Consider the following 26,445-nt stretch of genomic DNA (forward strand, 5'->3'; position numbering starts at 1 on the left):
AAATGCGAAACGAGTATGTTTAACACCCAAAAACAATAAAGCAAGTGACGTGATAAAAAAAAAAAAAAAAAATCTGGCTCACAGACTAATCAACAGCTTTGGATGTCACACTGACAGCTTTGTTGATTATGGTGGGAAAAATCTAATTTTACTATTGATGTAGCATTTCTAATAGTGGTTGACCAATATAGATTTTTTTTTGATGGACTATGCCGATATCTTAAAGAGCATGGTGGTCCTTGGCCAATTTTCTCAACAGTTCTGTCTAATAACGTATTAGAGAGGACTGAGAGTAAAGCTATTTAATGTAGCTAATGCAAAAACAATCTACCCTTTTGAAAAAGTAGTTACCTGAACGTTAAGCTACTAACAAAAAGTATATACATCCTATTAATTAATAACTGTTATGACGTTGAAATCTTTGATTATGCAGTAAAGACATTTTAAAGGGTTAGTTCACCCAAAAATGAAAATTCTGTCAGTAATTACTCACCCTCATGTTGTTCCAACCCCGTAAGACCTTCGTTCATCTTCGGAACACAAATTAAGATATTTTTTATTAAATCTGAGTGCTGGATCACTCCTCCATAGGCTTTTAAGGCATTATAACTTGCTGACCCATAAAATGTATTAAAGACATCGTTAATATAGTCCAAGTGACTACAGTCAATCTTAAGTTTATAAAGCGACGAGAATACTTTTTGTGCGCAAAAACCCCCCAAAATAATGACTTTTTTCCACTTTTCATTTCCTTCTCTCTGGGCCTCGAGTTTTTTCACGTAGTGTAATAGCACAGCGCTTCTGTGTTGCACACATGCATCACACACATGACCAGCGTCGGCCAATAGTGAGCCTACGTGTGATGTACAACACAGATGCGCTGCGCAGTTATACTACGTGAAAAGACTCGAGGCCCAGAGAGAAGGAAATGAATAGTGGAATAAAGTCGTTTTTTTCGTCGCTTTATAAACTTAAGATTGAGCCACTGTAGTCACATGGACTACTTTGATGATGTTTTTATTACCTTTCTGGACATGGACAGTATACCGTACATACATTTTCAATGGACGGACAGAAAGCTCTCGGACTAAATCTAAAATATCTTAAACTGTGTTCCGAAGATGAACGGAGGTCTTATGAGCTTGGAACGACATGAGGGTGAGTAATTACTGACAGAATTTTCATTTTTGGGTGAACTAACCCTTTAAACTGCACTATGCTACACTGCAGATCTCAGTAAAATACAAATGCCTTAACTTGATGGAATTATGAGGAAGGAAGGAGATGTTACTCCTGGTTGATTGATCACGATGTGAGCCCTCTGCGGTTGTCTCCTCCAGCTCGGTCTTGGCCTGATGAAGCTGGTTCTCCAGTGCGTGACGTGCTGTCTGCAGGCTGCTGATCTGAGCTTCTCTCTCCTGAAACAAAACCTGAAACAAACTTTTTAGCATTGTTAGAAGAATGTACTGTGAGTGGCCAAGGCTATTATTAACTGTACAATTTTCTTTTTTTCAGGTTAGTTTTTTTTGACAATGCTAAAACTTGTTCCTTGCTTGCATCCTTGAGAGCAGCTGGTCTGTAAAACCTCTTTTCTGTTAACTGTCTGTGTATATAGTTTGTTTGAAGGTGAGGAACGAGTCAATCTAGTTTCAAGCTCTTGAACACAAACAAGGGACAGCTGGATTGTTAGAGGCCCCTACTGTGATGTTTCCCTTTGAAATGCTACAAAGAAACAACTTTATCAGGTTTAATTGCTTCTCTGCTCAAGGAGCGCTCTGAGCCAAGAAAGTCTCGCCTCTGTGAGCGAGTGCAAACAGCACACAACTGTGGACATTACATCCTTCTCCCCCAGTAGGCTTTTAGAGAGACTGGTTTAATCTAGCTTGTGTTATTCCTGAAATATGGAAATAGTTGCAACTCCAGCGGCACTTATGCCAATGTTTTGAGAGATTTTGTGTATTTAGCGAGCTGACAGAGATGTATGCCCTTCTCTTCACAGAGGAAGGAGCTGGTGTGTGTGTGTGTGCATACGAGCATGTACGTTTTCAGAAGCATTGCTGCAGCCTTTCTTCAATCCTGTGGCGAGTGCAGGGTGTCAGCAAATTTTCTAAGTCATTAAAGTAGGGCTTCATCATGATTTTTTTGGTGGAAATGCAGACTGGGTCTATTTTTAGATAAATAATGGCCCACAGATTATTGCTTAGAAAATGCAGGCTACCTGTTGCTTTAGAGGCTACTGGTGCAAGTAATGATTTTATACATTTACCTGGTCTAAAAAGGATCCTGTCTTTGGATCAGAAGTTCTGAAAAGTATAATAAAGGAAGAAAGTGTTTTCTTTTAATTTGAGGTTGGACCTTGGTTTGCAGCAAGAACATTACACATTTGTTATGGCATAATTTGCGAATAAACCAATAACAAGAGAATACTGCTTAATGGGGATTGGGGATGCAATTAAAAATATTTGTTTGAAGAAAAGAAATAAATAATTCTGGCTTCAGTCGAAATAGTTTTGGAGGGCCGGACCCGGAACCATCGACCGAAACAGTGAGGTTTCAAAGGCGCTTCTCTGATGATGCATTTTTACCGTTTCAGCATCTATTTCATGCACACACAACGTAAATAATCTACAACAGGTAAACATGTCAGGAGTGTGGATGTACTTCACTGTAACCAAAAAGGATGCTAAAGTAGCAATATGCAATGTTCGGCTGAAATATCGAGGAATAGTTTTGTTGCCGAAGAACTTTACTTCATTTGAGAACGCAGCTCTCTGAACAGCATACTGAGTTCAATTACGCAAATTTCATTACCCAAACTTTGTTTTCGGGTTTGGTTTTCAGGTAAATTAATTTTCATTAATTAAGTTTCAGTGAAAACTCATTTTGTTTTATCACTACTGCTAAATACAGAACAGATGTAAACCCAAGGCTCTACTGTAAAGCCCCCCGCCCCCAAATTTTTACATGACCTTCCAATATTTTCACTAAACCCACCACAAAAGAAGTATCAATGTATTACTAGCTGTGTTGTAAAATGTATCATTTTCCTAAAAGTTTTCTTTATAATGTTTGTTATCCACAGTTATTATATTTTTTCTTTACAAAGAAAATGTACAAAATGTTCTGTAATTTTTTTTTTCTAGATTTTCTTTTTAAAAGCTTGAAATTATAAATCTGTAATGCAACTCTGTAAATTCACGAATAAGCTTTGATTGGATTGTACTTTTAACACAATTTTGCAATACATCAAGTTTGTTTTTGCAAAGGGCCAAAAATCTAACTTTATTGAGGGTGGTGGGTGGAAGGTAAATGGTGTCCAAAAATTGACTATCAAAATCACATTCTCTACATTTCAATGCAAAAAAAAAAAAAAAAATGTAAAAAAAAAAAAAAAATGCTTCGATGGCATGTTTTTTTTCCTTATTTTTCCAACTCTTATGATATGGCTTATAGTGGGCTAAATCAAAGGTCATCACAGGTCAATAGATCACAAGATGCAAAGAGTGCTACTGGGGTATAAAGTCCGTATCTTGGTGCTCTTTGGATGCGGGATGGTTCAATTTGCAGAAATAAAAAGCCTTTATTTATTCATGGCTTTAACATATTTGAAAACATACATATATCCGCACACCAACACATTGCAGCTAATACGCCTTCATCACAAGCTCACTTTGGCCCTGGATTGAACATCTCTGCCATATACAATAATAATAAATGCATGTTTTCATCTGTCTCATCGACCACTTCTGACTGGCTCACCCAAGAACACTGCTAATTAATTCTAGGTGTAAACTGGGCTTGCGATTCTAAACTTCTAAGTTAAATGTCTCAAGGAGGAGGATGCAAACTTTAGTATTTGCATTTACTTATCGTGTCAGTGCTCATTAAAATACTCATTAAACTTGTTTGTTATTGAGTTTGCGTGACTTGTCTGTGTGTTCGACACAACGGGAAGAATCTGATCGCCGTCCTCCCCGGCATGTCGGGGCCAGGGTTTTTTAATTTGGGTGCTGTGAGCAGAGCTTCTCCAATTCCCACCTAAATAAACAAACCGTGGCCTGGGCATCATGCCTGAGGGGCAGAGCTGCAGAAACAACACAGCCAAAGTAAATAGAGTCCTGCAGCAGTCAAACAAAGCAGCTCACAGACCTAACAGACTCTGCTCCATCAAATCACTCTACATATAGACACGCACACGCATACTCTCACGCTCACCACCATGCAAAAAACATCCCAAACTCACATATGTTTGCAGCATACTGATTTATTGTATTTTCAGTACGGTGTTGCATTTTAGAATAATGAGAGACTAGAGTGGGCGACGACGAGTTCAAAGTCAGATTCATTTTATTGATTTGGTTTGTTTGGATTGTTTGTTTCATTTAACCATTTTAAGGAAATGTACAATTTCAGCATCCATGTTCTGATGTATTCTCAGCTCCTCTTTGCATCTTAAAGGCCTCTGTGCATCACCCTGATAAGCCCCGATTTCCTTTTAATGCTTCAAAAGGAACCATTCTCCACTCATTATGCTTGACTCATCTTTCAGAGCTACAGAATTTTAATAAATCAATTCTGTAATGCATTTATCATATTAATCCACTATAAAATGACTAGGTCGTCTCCCTGCTGGCTCTATAGGCACCGTACTGTGTAATCTTCACACGTGTGACTGTGAGCGAGGGAAGTGGTGGGTGATCAGAGGAAGTTAACCCAGTTTATCCCGCCAGGACTACGGTATTGATTGGCGAGGTCAGGGAAGTTTACCTGTGGGGTACAGATGATCCTTAAACGGAATCAACTGCTCCCTGTTCCTCAGACCCCTTTTGCACATCCTGCTCAACTTAATTGAGTTGTTTGTATTGATTTGCGACACCTTCTGTCTGTTTGGGACACTCGTGGTCCATTGAGGCATTGTGTATTGATGGCTGGCTTCTAAGACTTCTTATTCTTTGCGTAAATGTCCAATACCACAGAGCACAAAGAAGAAGGCTGATTTGTTGTTATGACCAAACATGGCCAAATAATGCTCCGCTGGTGCCATTTGAAGGATGATTCACATTGTTATTAACAGAAATCCAGACAACACATGAATTGTGTTGAGAAGATACTTTGTAACTGTAGCCTGGCAAACATAGTTTACTGTAAATAGATGCTGCAGTCAAGCTATTTTTTTATTTTTTTGTGTGAAAAAGTGGCAAGTTACTTATTAGTCTATTGAATCTATACTTAAAGGGGTATTATCCCTTTACTCTTTTTTCAAAATACAGTAAAAACAGTACTTGTATTGTGAAATATTATCACAATTTACAATAACTGTTTTCTATTTTAATATGTTAAACTTATTAACTTATATTGATGACTTATTTCTGCGATGGCAAAGCTGATTTTTTTCAGTCTTCAGAGTCACATGATCCTTCAGAAATCATTATAATTTGCTGATTTGGTGCTCGAGACATTTTCAATTATTATCAGGGTTGAAAACAGTTGTGCTACTTATTTTTTTTCTTTTAAAACTGATATCCATTTTTTTTTGTCAGGATTTTTTGTCAGGATGAAAATAAAGTTCAAAAGAACACCATTTATTTGAAATGGATACCTTTTGTAACATTATAAATATCTTTACTGTTACTTTTGAGCAATTTAATGCATCCTTCTTGAGTAAAAGTGTAACAGGCTTAGTTCACCCAAAAAATGTAAATTATGTAATTAATTACTCACCCTCATGTTGTTCCAAACCCGTTAGACTTTCGTTCAGATATTTTTTTTAATGAAATCTGAGAGCTTTCTGTCCCTCCATTGACAGCCTACACAACTACCTCTTTCAAGCTTCAGAAAGGTAGTAAAGACATCATTAAAGAAATCCATGTGACTCCAGTGGTTTACCTAAATTTTATGAAGCAATGCGAGTGCTTTGTTTGCCCAAAATAACATAATTTAACACTTTATTTACAAAATATTAATCTCCAACACGCTTCACACAACAACATCTGCTCTCGCGTCAACACAACACGCATGCATCGTGGTGCTCTCGCGTCGGAAATGAATGCTTAATCTAAAAAAAAACGAACCCTTTAATTAAACAAAATTTTATTGACCCCAACATTTTGAAATTGTACATATTGTTCACAAGTTGCTGCCCTGAAAATAACAATATATAATAATAATAATAATAATCTTTATTCTATAGAGTGCCTTTAAAAGCAGTTTCTTAAATCACTGCACACAAAATAAGCAGTACATAGCACAATAAATAAATAAAGTAAATAAATAAATGAATTCATTCATTAATAAAAATAAACATCAAGCAAATGCTTGTTTAAAAAAGTATGTCTTGAGTTGAGCTTTTAAAAAAGTGAGATAAAGTGAGTAAAAACGTTCAACTTCAACTTCAAACTTAAATCACATAAAATCTCTTTCAAAGACTGCTGGAGTGCTGGAGTGTCCATCGATTGCTACCACTAACAAGCAAGGTTTTCTTTCATTTGCCGTAGAACGGGAACAGTCAAATGACTGAATCCTATTGCTTTCACTGTACCACATTCTGTATGATTTGCAGCAAAATACATTTGCAACAGTGAACACCATGCAGCAATATTCAACCTAAACTAGCGGTAGAGTACAGTTTGAGATACCAGCGTCTCTAACAACTCAAACAGGGGTTTCGTTAAATGTAGCATTGCTCAGATATTGTGTCAATTTTAGTCAATATAGCAGAGTGTTTTGGCTTTAATTTTTGTTTTACCTGACAAATGTCTAGTATCACTGTCCATGAGCTCCGTTACCTGCAGAACCAGCCAAACAATTGCCCTAAACTGCTATGTAATATTAAAAAATTTGTGACTAACAGATATTGTTTTTCTTGACTTGTATTTATTGAAGTACAGTACTTGCTTTCCTCTTCATTGCTATTTAGAATGTCAGGGTTTGATTTCGACTTGTTTAAGCTTTCCGCCATTTGTGGTTCCCTATGGGTTTATAAGAGAGAAATTTTGTCTCTAATTTAAATGGGTCGCACTACTCATGCTGTGCTTTCCCTCTGGTTTGTGCAGCTTTGTACAAATTGGCCTGGTTTCTATAGTCGAAACTGGTTTGCACAGTGCTGTCCGTTGGGCCAGCAGATAATTGGTCTGCACTGCACGGTTCAGTTGGGTAGCGCTGACTGTTTCATCCCGCTTTTGGAGTGTTTGCCATTTACGCAACAGAATACAGCAGCACTGTGGAGCAATTTTGTAGTTGACATAATTTAGTCACACCAACAGGAAAAGTGGTAATTTTTAATGTCAGTCTTGGAACCCTGAGATATGTTGTTTGATCAGAAATACAGTAAATTTTTTATATATTATTTCAATAATTTTTTTTTTTTTTCTATTTTAAAGTGCCCCTATTATGCTATTTTAAAGTTGACAAATTTTTTTGGAGGTCTCCTACAACAGGTTTACATGCATCAAAGGTCAAAAAAACACTTTCATTTTCTCATAATATACATTGCACATCACCATCACCATTTTTCAAAGATTGCCAAACAACTCGTCCGAAGATTCAGTCTCTCTAAACCCCTCCTTTCGGAGAGCACTGACTCTTACCACTGACTCTTCACATCCTCGTCATTTGAAAGCGTTTACAAAGAGAATTTTCTTTTGCAGCCCAGAAAACAGCGTCTTCTCGACATGTTCACAACATGAACCAGCTACAGTGTTTGAGGGCGAGTCAAAGTAGACGTTGTTCACAGGCAGCCAGTGAAGACCATAGGTGGGCATTATGTAAATTTGTTACGCATGTATGTTACGGACGAGAGACTGGATCCTTCAGTCACATGATCCTACAGAAATCATTCTAATATGCTGATTTGCTGCTCAAGAAACATTTCTTATTACAACGAATATTATTTTTGTTGAAACCATGATACATTTTTGAGGATTTTTTAATGAATAGAAAGTTCAAAAGAACCTAATTTGTTTTAAAAAACAGAATTGTTTTGTAACAATTTAAAAGTCTTTACTGTCACTTTGATCAGTTTAATGCATTCTCTCTGAGTAAAAATAATAACGTATTTAAAAAAAATCTTATTGACCCTACACTTTTGAATGGTTGTGTTATTTGATAGATTTATAAATTCTATATTGTTTAAAATGGTTTTATGTAAACATTTCTTTACTAGCGTTTGATTTTTGTTTTATTTATATATATATTTATTAACCTTGGCAGCCCTAGTACCTGGTATTTTCCCCCCTGTCAGCAGTGATATACCATGTTGTACAGACATAAAGAGTCTGGCCTTCTTGGTTCTCTTCTGCTGGACTGCATGAGCACCTCGGCAAGAGCCCTGCGCTCTGATTCACTTTCACAAGGTTAGTTAGAGTCTCTAGAGTCTGTGTTTGTTATCTGCTTTCTGCTGCTTGCTTATACAATTTATATTTTCTCTTTCACTCACTTATATGCTAGGCGACTTACACAGTCTTGAACTCGGTACTTAAGAAGGTCCCTTTTTAGTTAATGAGCCCATAACAACAAAACAGCCTCGCAATAATCCCTCTCGCTATGCATGGCAATCTCAAACCTGCCCCCAGCCTGCACTGGATCACAGTATAATGCTACTTTACTAGGACTTGGTGCCCTTGTGAATTTTGCCGGGATATTTCACAACTCTCATCCTGACTAATGATTTGTTGACTGCGTTTTTGGAGGCGTCTGAACGAGTGCAAACTATTTCTGGCAGAGTGGATCAGAGGCCGTACTCTGATTGGCTTGTGTAGAGCGGGAGAGGGGAGATCTGTGTGTTGATAATCAAAGCATCTCCTCCTGAATTTCTGAAGCCCATTTATTTTCACGAGGGTTTATGGAGTTGGCAAAGAATTAGGAGTCTTGAGGAATCTTGTGTCATGAGTGTTTGTGTTTTTGAAATGCCAGCCTGTCTTGTCTTTTAGCTAATGTTCTCGCCTCACAATCGAAAGGATTCACATTTTACAGATTATTAGCTGCTAATGAGAGTCAGGGGTTCAGAAAATTGGACGTGCTCAAAGATTCAGGCCTGTGACTCACCATTTGAATATGATCACATGAGATTTCTTGGCAGTCATTTATTGTGCAAGGATCTAATGGTCTAAGCCAGGTAATCAAAATATGTATAATTTAATAATGCAGTTGAATGTAAGTTTTAGGTCTCAAAATTAATATCTGAAATGTATTTTTATACTGTACATTATAATGTTATGACGCATACATTCACTTGTAGAATTTATTATAGTTAGAGGTTCATTTTTAATTTATTTAGACAAAATACTATAGAATTTAAATATTGTCCGTTTATTCATTCTTGGCTATATCAAGAAAATAATGATCTGTATAATTATTAGTATTTGCCTGAATTTTAATATCTGTGCATTCCTATCTGTGACTCAGACACTTGTATCGGCTCTTTAAAAATGAGACAGTTATTTATATCAGAAATAAAGGCAGAATGAATCCTAACTCATGTGCATTTAGGAGAAACAAAGAAACTATTCTTCAAAACTTAACCAACAGGCCACTGTGTGTCGAGAATATTTTAAAGCTATTTGGTCTCTCATGATGGTGTGCATTGCAGAAAAATGGATTTAAAAGAAATTATGATGTATTATTGATGCTATTCCAGTCTTATCTGTATCTATTGCACTTAGAGGAGGGGAAAGCGGTCTGAAAGGATGAGTAAAAGAGAGGAGACCCTGCCTTTTAAATTGGAAATAGGTATTTAGAGCTCTGGCGTAACCAGCCCCACTGGTGAGCTGAGGGAATCATCTCAACCATACAATGCAAATCATTATTTCCACTAGAGAGAAAACACTCGCAGTACAAATTCATACAAGAATGTTTATTCTGCTCCCTGCGGTTCATTTGAAGTTCAGAGTAAGACCAAAACAAGAGCATGTCACACAGGTTGTGAGCAGAAGACAGGTAAAGTGATGAAAGGAGACATTTTTGAAAAGTTAGCTTTGTTTTACATTTTACACGACCCTCGTTTCATGCTGAAAAACAGTGGTTGACCTGAAGTGACCTGCTGTTGCAAAAATGGAAAGGTTGTTTAAATAATGAATTTATTACTAGGCGATTAGTCTCAGCCCCACGAACTGTTGGCTTAAAGTCTGATGCATATGGCGCACAAAATTGAAAACGTTTCGGGAGATTCGAAGTCATCATCTGATTTGTTGAATTCTCCAGGATTTCCTGAAGACGTGCGTTTTGTGTTCTTTAACTGTCCACATGGAAACAAAGCCGTTGTGACGCCAAACCCCGTCATGGAAGAAGAACGTTTTTCATCATGTTTACAACTGTGACAATAAGCACATCAGGATCAACTACGTAAATGCTGGATTTTCAAAAACATGTGAAGTTCACAGCACCATTGTTGCATTAAACTTTCATGACGTTTTTGAATGAACTGCACACTGGTCTGTTATTGTAGGGACATCGACATTACATTTTCAGGCCCCTAAACATTACGCTAAACAAAACAAACTGTGATTGGTTGCTTTACATTCCGGTGAGACGTCCTCTTGGGAGGTCCTTAGCCAATGAAAGCTGCTTTGGAGTCCAGTACTTCTGCCATCAGTCTGAAGATCTGGATACATGAGACTACTAGGTGCTATATAGCTTAAAATGATATCTAATATTTTTTTGTCTTTTGTTGACATGTATCTTAATGTGTATTTGCGCTGGAATGCCTTAAAGGAGGTTTTTATTCTGATAGACCATTATCTTATTGGGTTTTTAATTTTCTTCAAGTTAGTATTTGATTTTTTTTTTTTTTTTTTTATTCCCAAAATATTTAGTGATAGGATTTTTTTTTAATTAATGAGTGGATTAATAAAACACTTTCAAGGATGGAAGAAGGACAAAATTATAAAATGATCAATGCTTGGGTCTCTATCAACCCACTCTGTAAGCACTTCTTTCATGGTGGTATCATATGCCATTGTTTTCGTTGGAATTCTGATCTGTGTGAACCTATACTTTATTCTATGCTACTTTACTGCCTGTAAGTAGTGTGAATTCAATCAATGGCACAACCTCTGCTCTGCATTTCAACTAACCTCAAGTTTAAAACCCTTTCAACCCACACAACCCAAACTTAGCAGGAGCTCTTGTGGTCTGATTTTAAGAATCAAGCACCATCGACCCACGTAGCCCGAAAAATCAGCCAGAGCACTTCTGCATGCTATTAAAATCACTTGAAAACGGACACATTTAAATCTTTGTTGGCTTGGTATTTCAGGAACATGAGTTTGCCATGCAGAAAAACTATAGGCTCCATTTAAAGATTCATGATCTGAATATTGCAAGTATCTCTAATGATTATGCTGTGGACATATTGCAGCCTGTCTTGTATTTGCAGTTACATGGACAAGGACAGGGTCATCTTATTGGTTTTCAAATGTGAGATCTTGTTCGGATTCTGCATACTGACCTGAGTAAATATGACTCGCTGTGCATGGTGTTGGTGCATGGTGCACCAATACGTGCATGGTGCTAGTATTGATTGTGCTCTGCTCTTCTGCCGATTTCTCAGAATTCTTTGCTTTGATGTTTGTGTAGATTGTTTTATTTTTTTACCCCTAAAAGCCCCTTCTGCATAATCAGAGAGGCTGTTGCTATTGATTGGTGTGGTGTATGTAGGTGTTTCTTGTAATTGTTAAACTGGTTGAGTGGTTGCTAGACTTTAATGGGCGCCCCATCTCTCATTTGGCTTCAAAACTGAAGTGAGAAAACATTGTTATTCTGGGAAATTAATATTTCCTTGGGCTAAACATTGAACTTGCAGTGTTGCAGAGAGAATTTGTGAGTGTGTGAGATATATTTTTATTTTCTGCAGAAGACAGTTTGAGGCTGGTGGAAATAGTAGGTGATGGCCTGCGTTTTCTCATACATCCCTAGTGAGATTCTTCCAAGAACCACAGGATGCCAGACCAAGACTCTCTGTGCTCTTTTTTTTAAAAACAAATCATTATGTCTAGACCTCCTCTTTAGGTTCTTTTCTCAGCAAACTTCTCAGTTTCTGAGCAAATTTCTCAGGTTTCACTTTCTTTAAACCACATGTTACAGATTTAATATCCTCCTAAACAAATTTCTCACTTTTCTCACAATTTTTCATGTCCTTAACTCTCTCTGCTTTCTCACCCTCTCACCTCTGGTTCCTTTGTTTACTGTTTTATTAGTGGTGTTTGCTAAAGCTCGTCGCACTATTATTATTGCTTGAATGTAAGGTTACGGGTTTTTCTTATTAACCCCTATCCTTATGTATTAGGCATACTCTTTGATGGGTGATAATTACTCATCCCTCAGTGTTTGTGCTAGGGATGAGAATAATACCTCAAATTATGTGACTTGTGCAATATTAAATTACCAACACACACATGCACATGTCTGGTTCGTAATAGGCGCCTGGATAGGCGTAATGATTTTTATACTGTACAAACTGTACGAACTGTATATTCTATCCCTTTACAATAACCCCTACCCCTAAACCTTACCATCTCAGAAACCTTTCTGCATTTTTACATAAAAAAAAAAACCTCATTCTGCATGATTTATAAGCTTGTTTCTTCACCTCCTCCTTGTTATCCCTACAATGACACGAGTCCTGTGCATTCAGGTTGAAGTAGAAAAACATAAAGACACACACACACACACACACACACACACACACACACACACACACACACACACACACACACACACACACACACACACACACACACACACACACACACACACACACACACACACTCTTTTATATTTTTAAAAGAAGTCTCTTCTGCTTACGAAGTCTGCATTTATTTGATCAAAAACACAGTAAAAACAATAGCTGTTGCAAAACAAGAAACATTTCTTATTATTATCAATGTTCAAAACATTTGTGCGGTTTAATATTGTGGTTGCACTTTATTTTACAGTACGTGCTAGGGGTGTAACAATATTCAAACCGAACTGAAAAAAACGTTATACACCACACACGGTACGTACCGCGGTACTCTCATGGCGTACCAAACGCCCCCCACCCCTGCTGCCTCGGCCCAGTGTTGAGGTTGACCTCACTTTACCTTATGTCACAAAACAAATTTTTCTTCCTTGACATTTGATTAAATAATAATTAGGGGTGTAACGGTACACGTATTTGTCCCGTGTCTTATACACATGAATGAACATCTGAAAGATACAGGACAACTTACTGAAACGCATCATATCTTGTATAATGCTTGTATCATCACACAATGTATCACCCAGCTCTAATCTGCTAAATGCGGCATGAAGAGAATAAATAAGGCATGAAGATATTAAGTTATTATAAACGTTAACATGATTATTTTCCATGAAACAATGTGTATTGTGAAAAGTGCAGTACAAATAAATTAAAATTTAATTTTGCATGAGCAAACAACATAAAATGTTGTCAATTTTTTCTTTCTAGGTGGTTTACTTCCACACTTCCCTGTGTTTGAGCACTGTGGTGGCAGTGGTGGAGTTGGTGTGTACCAGGGCAGACGGTTCCCAGGATGCAGTGGGGTCAGGGTTTGGACTCCTCCAGCTCTTCACAGGCCGTGCAGACTCCAGCATCTCTCAGGGAGAGGGCAGGTAACGGTCAACATCTCAGAGCAGTGCAGAATTTCCAGGCCATTTCCAAGAATCAGAAAAATGACACTCCTTTAGGTTCCTTTAGACGGCAAAGCACAATCTCATTGACTATGCAGCAAATCCTGAAACCTGTAATGAGTGAATAAAGTAGTTTTTTAATAATTGTCCCACTATTCAGCAGAAGAAATGTGTGCCTCTTTTAGTCTGTAATTTCATATTCTCTGTGTCATACTGAAAAATGAAACATTTCCATACAACACCAGAGTGTGTTGGACTTCTGAGTTGAAAGGGTCCCTTCTGATTTTTTTTTTTATTCATGCCGCCAAACACATTCCCCTCCTTTCACAAGTTGGAATCTTTAGAAAAAATCTTTAGATCTTTATTTTATTTATTTTATGTTTTTAAAAGAAATCTCTTATGTGCACCAAGGCTCTATTTATTTGATCAAAATGATTAAAAAAAGTAGTATTACAAAAATGTTTTAAATGTTTTTTAAAATGATGGCAAAGCTGAAGTTTCATTCATCATCAGTCTAGTTATCATTATCACATAATATTTTTTTTAATTAGTTGTAAAATTCTGTTTTGGTGCTCAAGAAACATTTCTTATTATTATTACAATTGAAAACTTGTGCTGCTTAATATGTGATTATTTTGACCAGTTTAATACAACCTTGCTGACCCCAAACGTATATACGATCCAAAACATAATCAACATTTATACATTTTCAAGTATTTTGACTTATTTATTTATTATTTTCACTTTTAACCACCATGTCTTTCTCAGGTTGAGTCTTTTCAATGGAACCCCCAGAGCCCTCCTGCACCCAACGCTGAAAGACCCTCTGCAGTGTGAGTGCAACCCTGAGCTTCACATTCAGTCAATAGTTCACAGTCCACACTGTTAGCAGCTCAGTTCTGCTATATGAATAGTGGATTCAGTCAAAGTTTATCCAGATGAAATCAAAATGGACCCGAATTATTTTCTCAATTCAATGCCATAAATTTCGTAAACATTAAGTTGATGTATTCAGATTTATGGCAATAAGAGTAATTGACGATATATTTGGGGGAAGAAAAAGCGACACCATGGCCAAACCTTCAGTCTCCATGTTCTGGTCAAAAAGACTCCTCAAAAATCCTCCTTTGGGAGGAATTCAAGTGTGACTCTGTTCTCATATCTGATGCTCTATTGTCGTGATCCAATTAAGTCTCTAATTTTTTTTTTCTCATTGAATAACCTGTCATACCTAAATGTGTCACATTGCTGATTTGTTTCAGGTTGACTTTGATCAGTCAGTATGAATGTGGTTTTTAAAAGATGATATCATTCTCAGTTTTCTTCTAGGCAGTTCTCCATGAGTTTTTTAGTTCGGTACAGTAGATGGATGTTTAATTGATGCGATTACCCCAGCATCACAGCAGGTATTTGAAGGCTTGACTGAACTGGCCCTATTTCTGGGAAAGCGCATGTAGTGAAATTGACACTAGATAACATATTCAACTCATGGTCTCAAAGGAGTCAAACCGAGCTAGAGACAACAGTAAGAGCTTAGTAATAAATAGTTGATAAATAGCACTTTATGCTTTCTGACGCTAGTGATGAGAAACTGTTTGCATGTGTGTGTATTTGCCTCATTTTTCAAATGCTTTCAATATTTAATCTGTCAGTTTGCCTTGACTTTCCCCATTTAGATTTGTTTTCACTTGAAAGAAAATTGAATTAGGACTATTTCTTGCAGTGCTGTTCTAAGCAAACAATCTCCATCATGACCGTTTCAGATCTTGTTTTCCTGTCTTTCCTCACACTAAAAGGTGAAAAGGCTGCTTCTGTTTAAGGAGAATCTTTAATGTGCAAATAAAAGAAAATAGTTGGGACTCACCTATAAATAATTGAAGAGATTCTTGAAACAGATTTAAAAAGTAGTCTTAATTGCGGAATGTTCTTTAATGTTGGCCCTTTTTTGCTGTTCTGTTTGGCAGATTTTTCTTATCCTGGAAGATGCATCATTTGTTTTTTTGACCTTGTAAGTGTTACATGTGAACATATGAATATGTTCCACTTTTTTGCCGTTTTTTAAAATAGTTGTTTATACCACGTATACTGTTTATACATTCATTTTCTGTGTCTGTTGTTCTGAGAAGAATACACTTTCTTTTTCATTGCTTCACTGTGGTTTGGAAGCTCTCGAGTGGGTTTTCTTTTAAAGCCTTTAATTGTCTCCTTTTTGGAAGCAGTTAAATGACACATTATGGTCATATGCGTATATAGATGCTCTTCCAAACTGTATATTCACAAAATGAGTTTTGTGGATTAATTAAATGTAATGCAGCATCTGGTACTGAACAAAAACAATTTAAAAAGAAAAAGGATAAAAGAATGCACGATTGTTACGTAATTATGTTACTTATTACGTAAACAATTCTTTAAATTAATATACTTAAGTGCAAACTGAATGTAATGTTTTCAAACACTTGCTCAAATTTGCATATTAAGTTTAAATTAGTATAAAACCCAATTCACCCTTCGCCGAGAGTTTGATTGACAGACGATCTGACCAATCATAACGCCGATATTATGTGCCCTCGTTTCTATCGGCCATTTTGTCCGACAAACAAACCAGACAGTAGAGATGTCTTTCCGCGGATACTAAAACTAATAGTAAGGAGGAAGAGATGATCAGTTCACATGCTGCTTTAACACAACAGCTATCTGTCCCGACACATTAAAAAGCCATAAAAGGCTATTTATTGTATGAATTTCTTAAAAAAGAACTAAATTAGTTTTATACCAAAAGTAACCTGCTCTGTCTTGTCATGTCACGCGTTGTCAATGTCATTTTTGCCCCACAATGTATTTTTCACTGTGTGAGAACATTAACTACGTTTACATGTGCACCAATAATGCGATTCATTATCCAATAACCAGAGTAAGGAATTAATCGCAGCATGATGTTGGCTTGACACGAGCAAACTTTTTCACTCCTTTTTGCATGCAATTTTTTTACTATTCTGATTATTCGCTATGATATTTGGTTATATTTATCACCATTTTTCGCATACCCCACAGCACAAATGATGAACACACATACGTGTTACTGGCCACTGTTTTAATCTACTTACATCAAATGCAAATCACATATCTATGGGCGTATTGGAAGGTTATTTCGTGCCGTGACGAACATCACAATGTCGCTGTAACTGGGTTAGCCTTCCGCCATCTCTGCACAAAGATTTGGAGCAGAGACTGCGCAGCGAGTTGTGTTGAAAGTTTAGCGATTCTGAGTGGAGCGAAAACTTGAGAATAATGTTCATTCATGAAGTTAAACAACACATGGTGTCTGTATATAGGACCGAGCACATGGTCAGAGTGGTAATAATGCAAATGAGGTGTTATACACCGGTTTATTGATATTTAAAACAGGTGTACGCTCCATAGTTTATTTGAGATTGTTTACTACGATTATTAGCTTAAATCGCATTAGTTTAATCAGAGTATCGTGTTCACATCTGGTAAAGATTAATCGCAATATTGTAAAAATCCCATTATAATTGCACCAGGAGGGTGCGTGTAAACTTTCTCATTGATGTGTGGCATGAGAGCACCATGGCCATGGCTTGTACTTACAACTTGTCGGACATAGCAACAGTAATTAAGAGGACGGGTCAATTAGCTGAATTTTACTGTGTCTTAGTCGGACTTAAGTACATCTTTATATGTAATTTCAGAATTACTTTTATTGTCTTTGAAATTTTATTAGTGTACTTGTTGAATGTACTGACAAGCATAAATATACTTAAATGCGTTTTCAACTGAAACTTCTGTCATGTTTTTAAATATATTTGTTATTACATATTCGTACTGATACTTTAAATGTAATTTTGAATAACACACTTCAGTCAAAATTATAATCAAGTACTTTATAAGTGTACTCATTATTTGGCTTTTACTTTCATTAATATTCTGTTATCTGCAAAGTGTGTGTGTGTGTGTGTGTGTGTGTGTGTGTATATATATATATATATATATATATATATATATATAAAACATTATTATTATTATTATTATTATTATAATTTTTTTATATTTGGCTTAAACTAGTGGTTCTCAAACTTTTTTGATTACGCCCCCATTTCAACCTTTAAATGCAAGTCAACCATCTGAAGAAGAACGATTCAGAGTAGAGTTCTCAACGGGCCTGAAAATTACAACCCGACCCGACCCGGCCCGTGGCTTTTAAAGCCCGGACCCGATGTAACCCGACACATAAACATGAATTATCTGCCCGAACCCGGCCCGCGGCCTGACGCCGCGTCGGATTTTTTTTTTCTCTCATAAACGTATTATCATGACCAGCAGATCATGGGAATTCAAATCAACCTTTAATGTTCACACCTTTTAACAATACAACTGAAACAATAAACTGAAACAATAAACTTTAAATATATAAATAGGCTGTAGTAGCGACGGTGAATTCACCTGTGGCAAGTTTACTTCTCACCAACTCCATCTTCTTCTCCAGGCTAAAGGCGTGCACGCAGCGGCGTCAGGTCTGCCCCCGCCCCTCTCCATGATGCACGTTACACGCAGCAGCCAGACTTTCTTTACGGTGAACAGCAGCGATGATTAATAAATGTTTTATTTATTTTTTGAGCGGAAAAGATTAAGCCCGAGGTCCGACCCGACCCGAGTCATTTGATTATATTTTCGACCCGACCCCGCGGGTCCCGTCGGGTTTGTCGGGCCGACCCGACCCGTTGAGAACTCTAATTCAGAGAACTTGTCATTCGGTGCCGCTTTATAAAGGCAGAGCACCAACCACTATTTGCGCGCTTGAACACTGTTGCAACGGCTAAAATTCTCTCTGTTTTCTTTTTCTTTTTCTGAGGATCGCCCCACAATTTGAGAACCACCGGCTTAAACAATGATGTTTATATAATCACGAATGACAAAACTAAACTAAGCAATTTTGTTTATAACGAGAGTGATATAGATTTGTTGTTGTCCCATCATACTGCTTGCTTTGTAGATGTGTTAATCTAGAGACTGAGCGCACCATATATGAGAGTGAATCATGGATGTAGTGTATCTGCAGGGTGTCCAGCTGTTGAAGGAGCAGCGCTGATCTAAAATTCTCTCTGAATCCAGCCTCTCCTTCTAGCTGTGTTTCTGTGCTACCTGCCATTCTGTCTCAATTATGCCTCTGCATGCTGGAGGGAGGAGATGCCCTGCTGTCTCTCTGAGAGTCTGAACCTCCTAGGGCCTCTCAGATCACACACAAACCTGCTGTCAAACACACAAACATAGGTGCAAACATTGTCTCATATGACTTATACATCAGCGCACAGACATTCAGCCATTCTGTGCTCATTAATGCCACTGAAGCCACCTTCTGGATGATGGAGAAACATTGGGAAAGTGGGAGGATGAGAGCAGTGCTTATCAACTGGTTTTTCCTCAGCATGCAGATTTTACATTAAACATCACACGATAACCCAGTTCAGTTCTGTTTAGATCAATTTAGCTTGATTATTATTCAGTTGAATTCAAATCAGTTTTATCGATTCAGTTTAAGTTTAATCCAGTTCCATTTGATTCATTTTGATTTTATTTAAACTTGATTCAACTTAAAACTTGATTCAAATTAAACTTGATAAACTTGATTTCATTTTATTTGGCTCAGTTCAGTTTGTCAAATGAACTCAATTAATTTTGAATGAAATTACTAGATTCAATTCTAATTTGATTCAAATAAGTCTGTTTTGATTTAATTTGAGTTTACTTCAGTTAAGTTTAATTCATTTTCATTCATTAAAATTAATTCAGATTAATTTGGTTCTCTTCAAATAAATGTAATTCAGTTTAGTTTAGTTCAGTTCAGTTTGAATTGCTTTACACTTTTCACAATACAGATTTATTCAAAGCAGCTTTACAAATAATAGTGAACAAGACAAATGAACCACACTGACTTGGAAAAAACCCTTAACAGATGTTTAGGAAGAACCATGGGAGAATTCAAGATATTTTCTTTTACCATGTAGTTTTGAAGTTTTTTCTAGGATATAAGTAATATAATAAATGTCTTATTTTGCTATACTTAATGTTCAGTTATTTTCATGGTTGGTTACATATTTTTTTCCCCCATCCTGCATAGATTTTTCCCTGCTTTTTGCCGCAGAACATTTTTGGATCATGACCCACAAGTTGAGAACTACTGGCATAGAGGACGTGTAAACAGCGCTGGCAAAGCCTAATAATTCTGGCTCATTGAAATCAGTGCTTTATTTGATGTATTTGTCTGGGCGTATGTGTTTGTGTGTGTGTGTAGAAGAGAGACAGGGAGAACTGTGAAAATGAATGAGCAGTTTTTCATCTCAGAAGATTAGAATGCCTATTTTGACACACTTCAGTGTTTGTAGATGGCTGATTTTGACAAGCACAGAGGCTTAGTCACTCCTTCATAATATAGACAAATAGATGCAAAGCCATGTTGATGTTACATCTTTTGTCCCTTCACCCGTGAAAGAAATGCATAATAATCTCGAAAGGCCAAAAAAAAAACCCAGGTAATGTAAAATGAATTGTTAAATTATAGGTTTAATTATGAAGTATTCACTGGGAATCTGTGACAAATTTGTTGGACATAAAGCTGAATGTTCTGGTACAATGATTGCTATTTTAATGTTAACAATTATAGTGCTGTTTTTGGAGCAGTGGCTTGTGCGTATGCTTCACACATGTTGAGCCTATATGGAGATACAAGTTTGAATCTACACTGCAATGTGTCCTGATCACTTTTTCCAAAAAAAGAAACCAAAAAAAATCTCTGCTTTTTATGTTATTAAAATAAAACAAAAATAAATACACAAACTACCTTTCAGAAATATATATTTTTTCCCAAATAAATAAATACTTTTTAGATTGATCAGGCATTTGTAATGCAAGGACCATCCATTGGTCCAACTACGGAATCCAACGGCCTGGCGAAGGTATAATGCGTGCATGTCTTTTCAGCGCTCCAGTGAAGTTCACTTAATTTATTGGAATTTAGTTTTAGTATTACTTTAGCTCTATGCGTAATCTGACTCCAATTTCAAATGATAATCAAATTTATATCGTGTTTCTGATTAGAAAATAATCATAAATATTGATTATGAATTAATTTAGATCTTTGATTATTCTGAGTATCCAATACTTTCAATTATTAATTCACTAAGGGAACCAATGCCGCACAGAGTCACACGCCCTGGGTTTACGTGGATCTCACGGACACAGCCTCGCCAGTCTGATCTTGGTCAGAGGGTGCAGGGTTTGCTAATACCTCTTAAGTCGGTTGCCTACTGCTCACGCATACAAAAAAGTGTAGTTTATTTAGCCACTTCCACACAACTTGCCAAGTCAGTGATAGACAGAAATCAAAAGGTCTTCAGATGACGTGCCTACTGCTCCGTTCATCTGCGCCTTTAGTTTGACCTATCCTGGACACAGAGCTGCGGTATAGCACCAGCCTCCTCATAGTCTACTAAAATAATGATTTCAGAAAACTTCAGAATAAATCAAGATGTAACATTTAAACATTGTCAGGTAAAAATGTATCATACCAATTACAGAAGTAAATGATTAAAAGCCAATTCAGAAAAATACATGACATCATTTACTCAAAGATGACTCTAAAAGTAGGTAATGTTTTCCTGACAAAGACACATAGTGATGTGTCAGGGCCTTCCAACAGGAAAACACTGAAACATCACTGTATGGGGGTTCCTGGTAAAGAGTCCCAAAGACTGCTCTGTCACCTCGCCTTAAATACCTAGACCAGAACAAAAAGGGTTATACAAATATTGGTTAGAGTTGTTTGGGCCAATCCATTTACCCCAGGGGGTAGCACCTGGTTTCTTGAGATATCTTAAAGAGATATCACCCAGAGAGGAGAAACAGGATTCTCCTAATTTCTCAACCTTTCTCCTTAAACCAATGACTGCAATGAAATTAAGACAATTTTACCAATCGCACTGAGACACTTAAAATGATACCAAACATGGTAAAGGAAAAAACAACATATTCACAAGATACATCATATGTGATATATAGACATTCTTAATGAACTTTCAGTGACTTGAGGAGGGAGAGGGGGGATGAGTTGAAGACAAACAAGGGGACAAGGAGATAAGTTTGGGCAGGACAAGGTCCTGTGCTCTGTCTTTGCTATCTGCTGTCCAGGGTGCATTTTATGGCTTTATTGCAGGTTGCGTTTTGTTTTAGCAGGAAAATCAGTTCTTACAGTAATGTTCCACAAGATTTCATTTTTCAAATGCTGTTCTTTTGAACCTTTTCTTTTTTTTGAACTTTGAACATAATTCAAAATATAATTATATATTTTCTAATAATATTGAACAGTATTACTGTTTATCAACCTTGGTGCGTATAAGAAACTTCTTTCATAAACGTACCGACCCCAGACTTTTGAACAGTAGTGTAATTGCAGTAATATTACACCTTAGCAGGTATCTCATTTATACAGATATAGTGAAACAGGAAAAAACACACATATATTTAAAATGAATAGTGCTGCATAATAAAGCAGCAGGTGATGAACTTTGCTTCACAGGCAAGAAATACTCAGGCCCACACTAAATCTGTTAACAGATTTCCTCAGGATTGGTGCTTCCATCACACATCATTCCATTCTGATTCCATCAGTGCAGAGAATAGAAAAAGTGGGCTACTTTTTTAGCCTGCTAATACGTAATCATTAGAACAGCTTGTTTATTTGCTACTAACTGGATGTTTTTTAATCCAATTTGTTGTACTATAATTGTACAGATTGGTCCATTAGATAAGTAATCTCAGCAATTTTGTCACCCTACTTGTGATTGAACCTGTAACCTTTCCTTTAAAAGCCCTGATCCTTAACCATTAGGCAAGCTCCACTCAGAGCCGTTATTGAGAGTGAACAAAATGACATACAGCAGCTCAGTGATTTGCACAGCGGCACAGAGTAAGCAAAGTGCGATTGTGACCAATTAAAATGAGTTAGTCTGATAAAGTGATTGTGCTTTCTCTCGGTTAATGGCATTGTTCCAGGATGTGTGTGGGCCTTTAGAAGGACGTCTTTTTTCCTCTCCTTTTCTTTCTTTCTTTCTTTTTAGAGTTTGTCTGGTAATGTTTAGTACATTTTAAATCCATAGCACAGATTTCCCTCTCCCAAAATCGACAGAAAATCCTAAATAAGTCAGCATATTCCTGCTCGTATGGTATGTGAATGAAAATATGTGTGGCGTCACCTGGCACCGGGTCTATGCAGGTGTCACCGACATTCATTTCCTCAAGTCAGATAGGTGTGCGCACACGTGTTCGTTCCATTCAGAACCAGCCGGTGTTTTTTCCGATTGAGCGGCAGTGATGCACGGTTCTGTGTAATATGGCTTCGAAGTAATGGAGCGTAATGTGTGCGCGCGTGTATCCATGTCTGGAATAAATGGCCTAATGAAAAATGGAGAGCTCTGCTGAAATATAATGACGCAGACTGGCTTGAGTGGGCCTGTCTTTCAGCGGTTTCACACTAGCCTGCTCTTTCTTTCACACAGATGTGCACAACAAAGAATAGCACATAAGCAATAAAACTGAAAATATATGGAACCATGTCCAGTTGTGCTCTGGGAAACTTTTCTTTGGCCTTGTGGACACATCTAAAAGCCTTATATAAGTTCTCTTACGTGTGCTGCCTTTGTGAGATTTCAATATCTAAGCGTTAACTTCACTCATTGGTGTTGCTTTGCCTGAGAACATAAGACATAAAGCACCTGTTTTAAAAGTAAATAAGATTTAGCAACTCAAATGGGGTTCATGTGGACATTTTTCCTTTGCTGTGAATGTGTCTGACAGTAAAAGTATTCTCAATATAATGTAGAGTGGAAAGAAATGTGGTGAAATTAAATTAAAGTGGAGATTGCTAGCATACAAAATAGTTGTTGACTCTAGCATGAAATGAAACTCTCCGCTTGTGCCCTTGCATGTTGTCCCATTTCTATACAAATATCTCTTCGTTTTGGTAATATTTTATGATGGTGAGTTTCATTGGGTGCAGTCAGCAGCACAGCATTGACAGGGATGTTTTTCTTAATACAGGACACAGAAGGTTTTACAATGTGTAAACCTTGGGTTCATATAAATCTAGATTTTTCTGTGCTGTGGGTTTTGACAGTATCCCACTTTTGATCTGTTTATAGATATTAGTGGTGCTTGCTAAGACAAGCACCATTATTGCTCATACTTGAGGTTAGACGTTAAATTAAGTGTGTAATTTGTCCCACACTGTTTGAGCTACATACATAAACAATACCTCAAACTGGGTGGCTTGTATAGGAGAGACGTGATTTTACTTTTTAGACTTATTAGCTGAAAAGATGTATGATAAACTAGGCAATAAATAGGGATGCACGATACCACTTTTTCTAGAACGAGTCCGATACCGATACTTTCATTTTTGGTACTCGCTGATACCGATACCGTGTAACCGATACCTGTTTTTTCACTGCATTTGTAATTTTTAAATGTATTGGTAGAGAAACCAAAATAATATAAATCATATTAGTTGGCTTAATTTGTTCATCAAATAAATATTTCCTTCAGCCTGCTAAAATGCATTGTATGAGCTTCTGTTACTTTCACTCATCATTCTGTTGCTCTATCATATTTTATCTTTCATTTAATAGTAATAGCTGCTCCAGCAGGGCTCAGTGCTGATGATTGGGTCAGTGGTACAAATGTTTAGAGAAAAGTGAAATATCAATTATTTATTCCAATTTTGATACTACAACAAAAATTACAGTAATCAATCAAATGTGAAAACCCCCCCCTGCATATTCATTACTGAATAAATTAAATATAGATGGATCTTTTTGTAAAGTTACAAAAGGTAGCCTATTTAGTCAAGAGAGTAATTTATTTGTCCTTTGTTTGATTAACATTAAAACACAGCAGCAGGTTTATAAGACTGCTGCCCCTTTAAAGGAGAAGTTCACTTTCAAAAAAACTTTTGCTGATAATTTACTCACCCCCATGTCATCCAAGATGTCCATGTCTTTCTTTCTTCAGTCGCAAAGAAATTAAGGTTTTTGATGAAAACATTCCAGGATTTCCCCCCATGTAATGGATTCTATTGGGACCCAAACGGTAGAAGGTCCAAATGACAGTTTAAGTGCAGCTTCAAAGGGCTTTAAACGATACCAGACGATGAATAAGGGTCTTATCTAGCGAAACGATCGGTCATTTCCAAAATAAATAAAAAAGTTTAAGTTTTATAAGCACAAACGCTCGCCTTGCTCTGTTCTGTGATGCGCGTTCGTGACGTCACGTAATACGCAATTACGTTGAAAAGGTCACGCTTGACGTGTTTACAAATGTGCAGGAGGAGGACCATATACACATTTTCAAATGTATTTGTGTCAGTTTATCGTTTAAAATGCCCATTTCGTGTGCGTATCCTGGGTGTTTTAATATTAAAAAGCCAAAAAGAACATTTTCTTCAGGACAGAAATTTTTCAAGCGTGACCTTTTCAACGTAATTGCGTATTACGTGACGTCACGAACGCGCATCACAGAACAGAGCAAGGCGAACATTTGTGCTTATAAAACTTAAACTTTTTTATTTATTTTGGAAATGACCGATCGTTTCGCTAGATAAGACCCTTATTCATCATCTGGTATCGTTTAAAGCCCTTTGAAGCTGCACTTAAACTGTCATTTGGACCTTCTACCGTTTGGGTCCCAATAGAATCCATTACATGGGGGGAAATCCTGGAATGTTTTCATCAAAAACCTTAATTTCTTTGCGACTGAAGAAAGAAAGACATGGACATCTTGGATGACATGGGGGTGAGTAAATTATCAGCAAAAGTTTTTTTGAAAGTGAACTTCTCCTTTAAGACCTCATTTGAATATACTGCCTATGTTCAAGAGACGTGAAAGACAATTCAATTCAGTATTCGCGCGCTGAGACGCTGGTTTTTGGGGAAGCGTGCTTTGAATGTTTGCATTCATGGAACTTCTTGATTTGCACACGTCCTGTAATAATGTAGGGAATCACTCGTTATACATAAATCAGGTAACAGTTCATGTTTTACTTACATGTACAATTTAGTTTTAATCCAAATAACACGTGCTGAGTGAACGATCAGCAATCAAGAGCATTCAACAGAATTGCTCTCTCTCTCTCTCTCTCTCTCTCTCTCTCTCTCTCTCTCTCTCTCTCTCTCTCTCTCTCTCTCTCTCTCTCTCTCTCTCTCTCGCTCTCGTCAGTTAATGTAAATAATATTAATATATAACATCATGCATCGGTTTACTTTCATTGCCATTGACATCCGACTGAACTACAAACTTTCCACTGACGTCTGTAAAAAAAAGTGATGCGCTCGACCAGCTCGCGCGTCTGTGCCGCTTCGTGCTCAATCCACTGCGCGTTTTTCTTTAGCAGCTCGTGCACCACAGCTATGTGTTACTATTTTATTCCACTAAGATACATTTACTTAATTCATTCTTAATTAATTCTTAGAGCTTCTTTTTATCCCCATTATACTCTGTTGTCCGTGTTTCTTTGTCTGGACACAAGTGTACAAATGCTGCCTGGTATCGGGTGTTGGTATCAGAGCATTTTTACGAGTATGAGTACATGAGCTCAGTATCGGCCCAATACCAGTACTGATACTGGTATCGGTATCGGTGCATCCCTAAATTCCAATAAACTAACACTGAAGGAGGGACTAGAAAAGGCATATAGGTAGGCTACCACTTTGACATCTAGTACGACATCAGAATCCAAACTTTACTTTTTAGCAC

General features: G+C 37.0%; 1 protein-coding gene across 2 annotated transcripts in view; it reads left to right on the forward strand.

Moving 5' to 3' along the window:
- Positions 1-26,445, forward strand: part of nphp4 (nephronophthisis 4) — a 159,493-nt gene that overhangs the window by 13,676 nt on the left and 119,372 nt on the right. For both annotated transcript variants that reach the window (XM_084388738.1, XM_084388739.1), the window contains exons 3-4: positions 13,445-13,608; positions 14,395-14,459. In XM_084388738.1, the coding sequence (XP_084244864.1) occupies positions 13,445-13,608; positions 14,395-14,459 (229 nt within the window). The remainder of the gene's footprint in view (positions 1-13,444; positions 13,609-14,394; positions 14,460-26,445) is intronic.

This window comes from Rutilus rutilus (assembly GCF_951802725.1).
Source record: "Rutilus rutilus genome assembly, chromosome: 19".
NCBI classification, from domain to species: Eukaryota; Metazoa; Chordata; class Actinopteri; order Cypriniformes; family Leuciscidae; genus Rutilus; species Rutilus rutilus.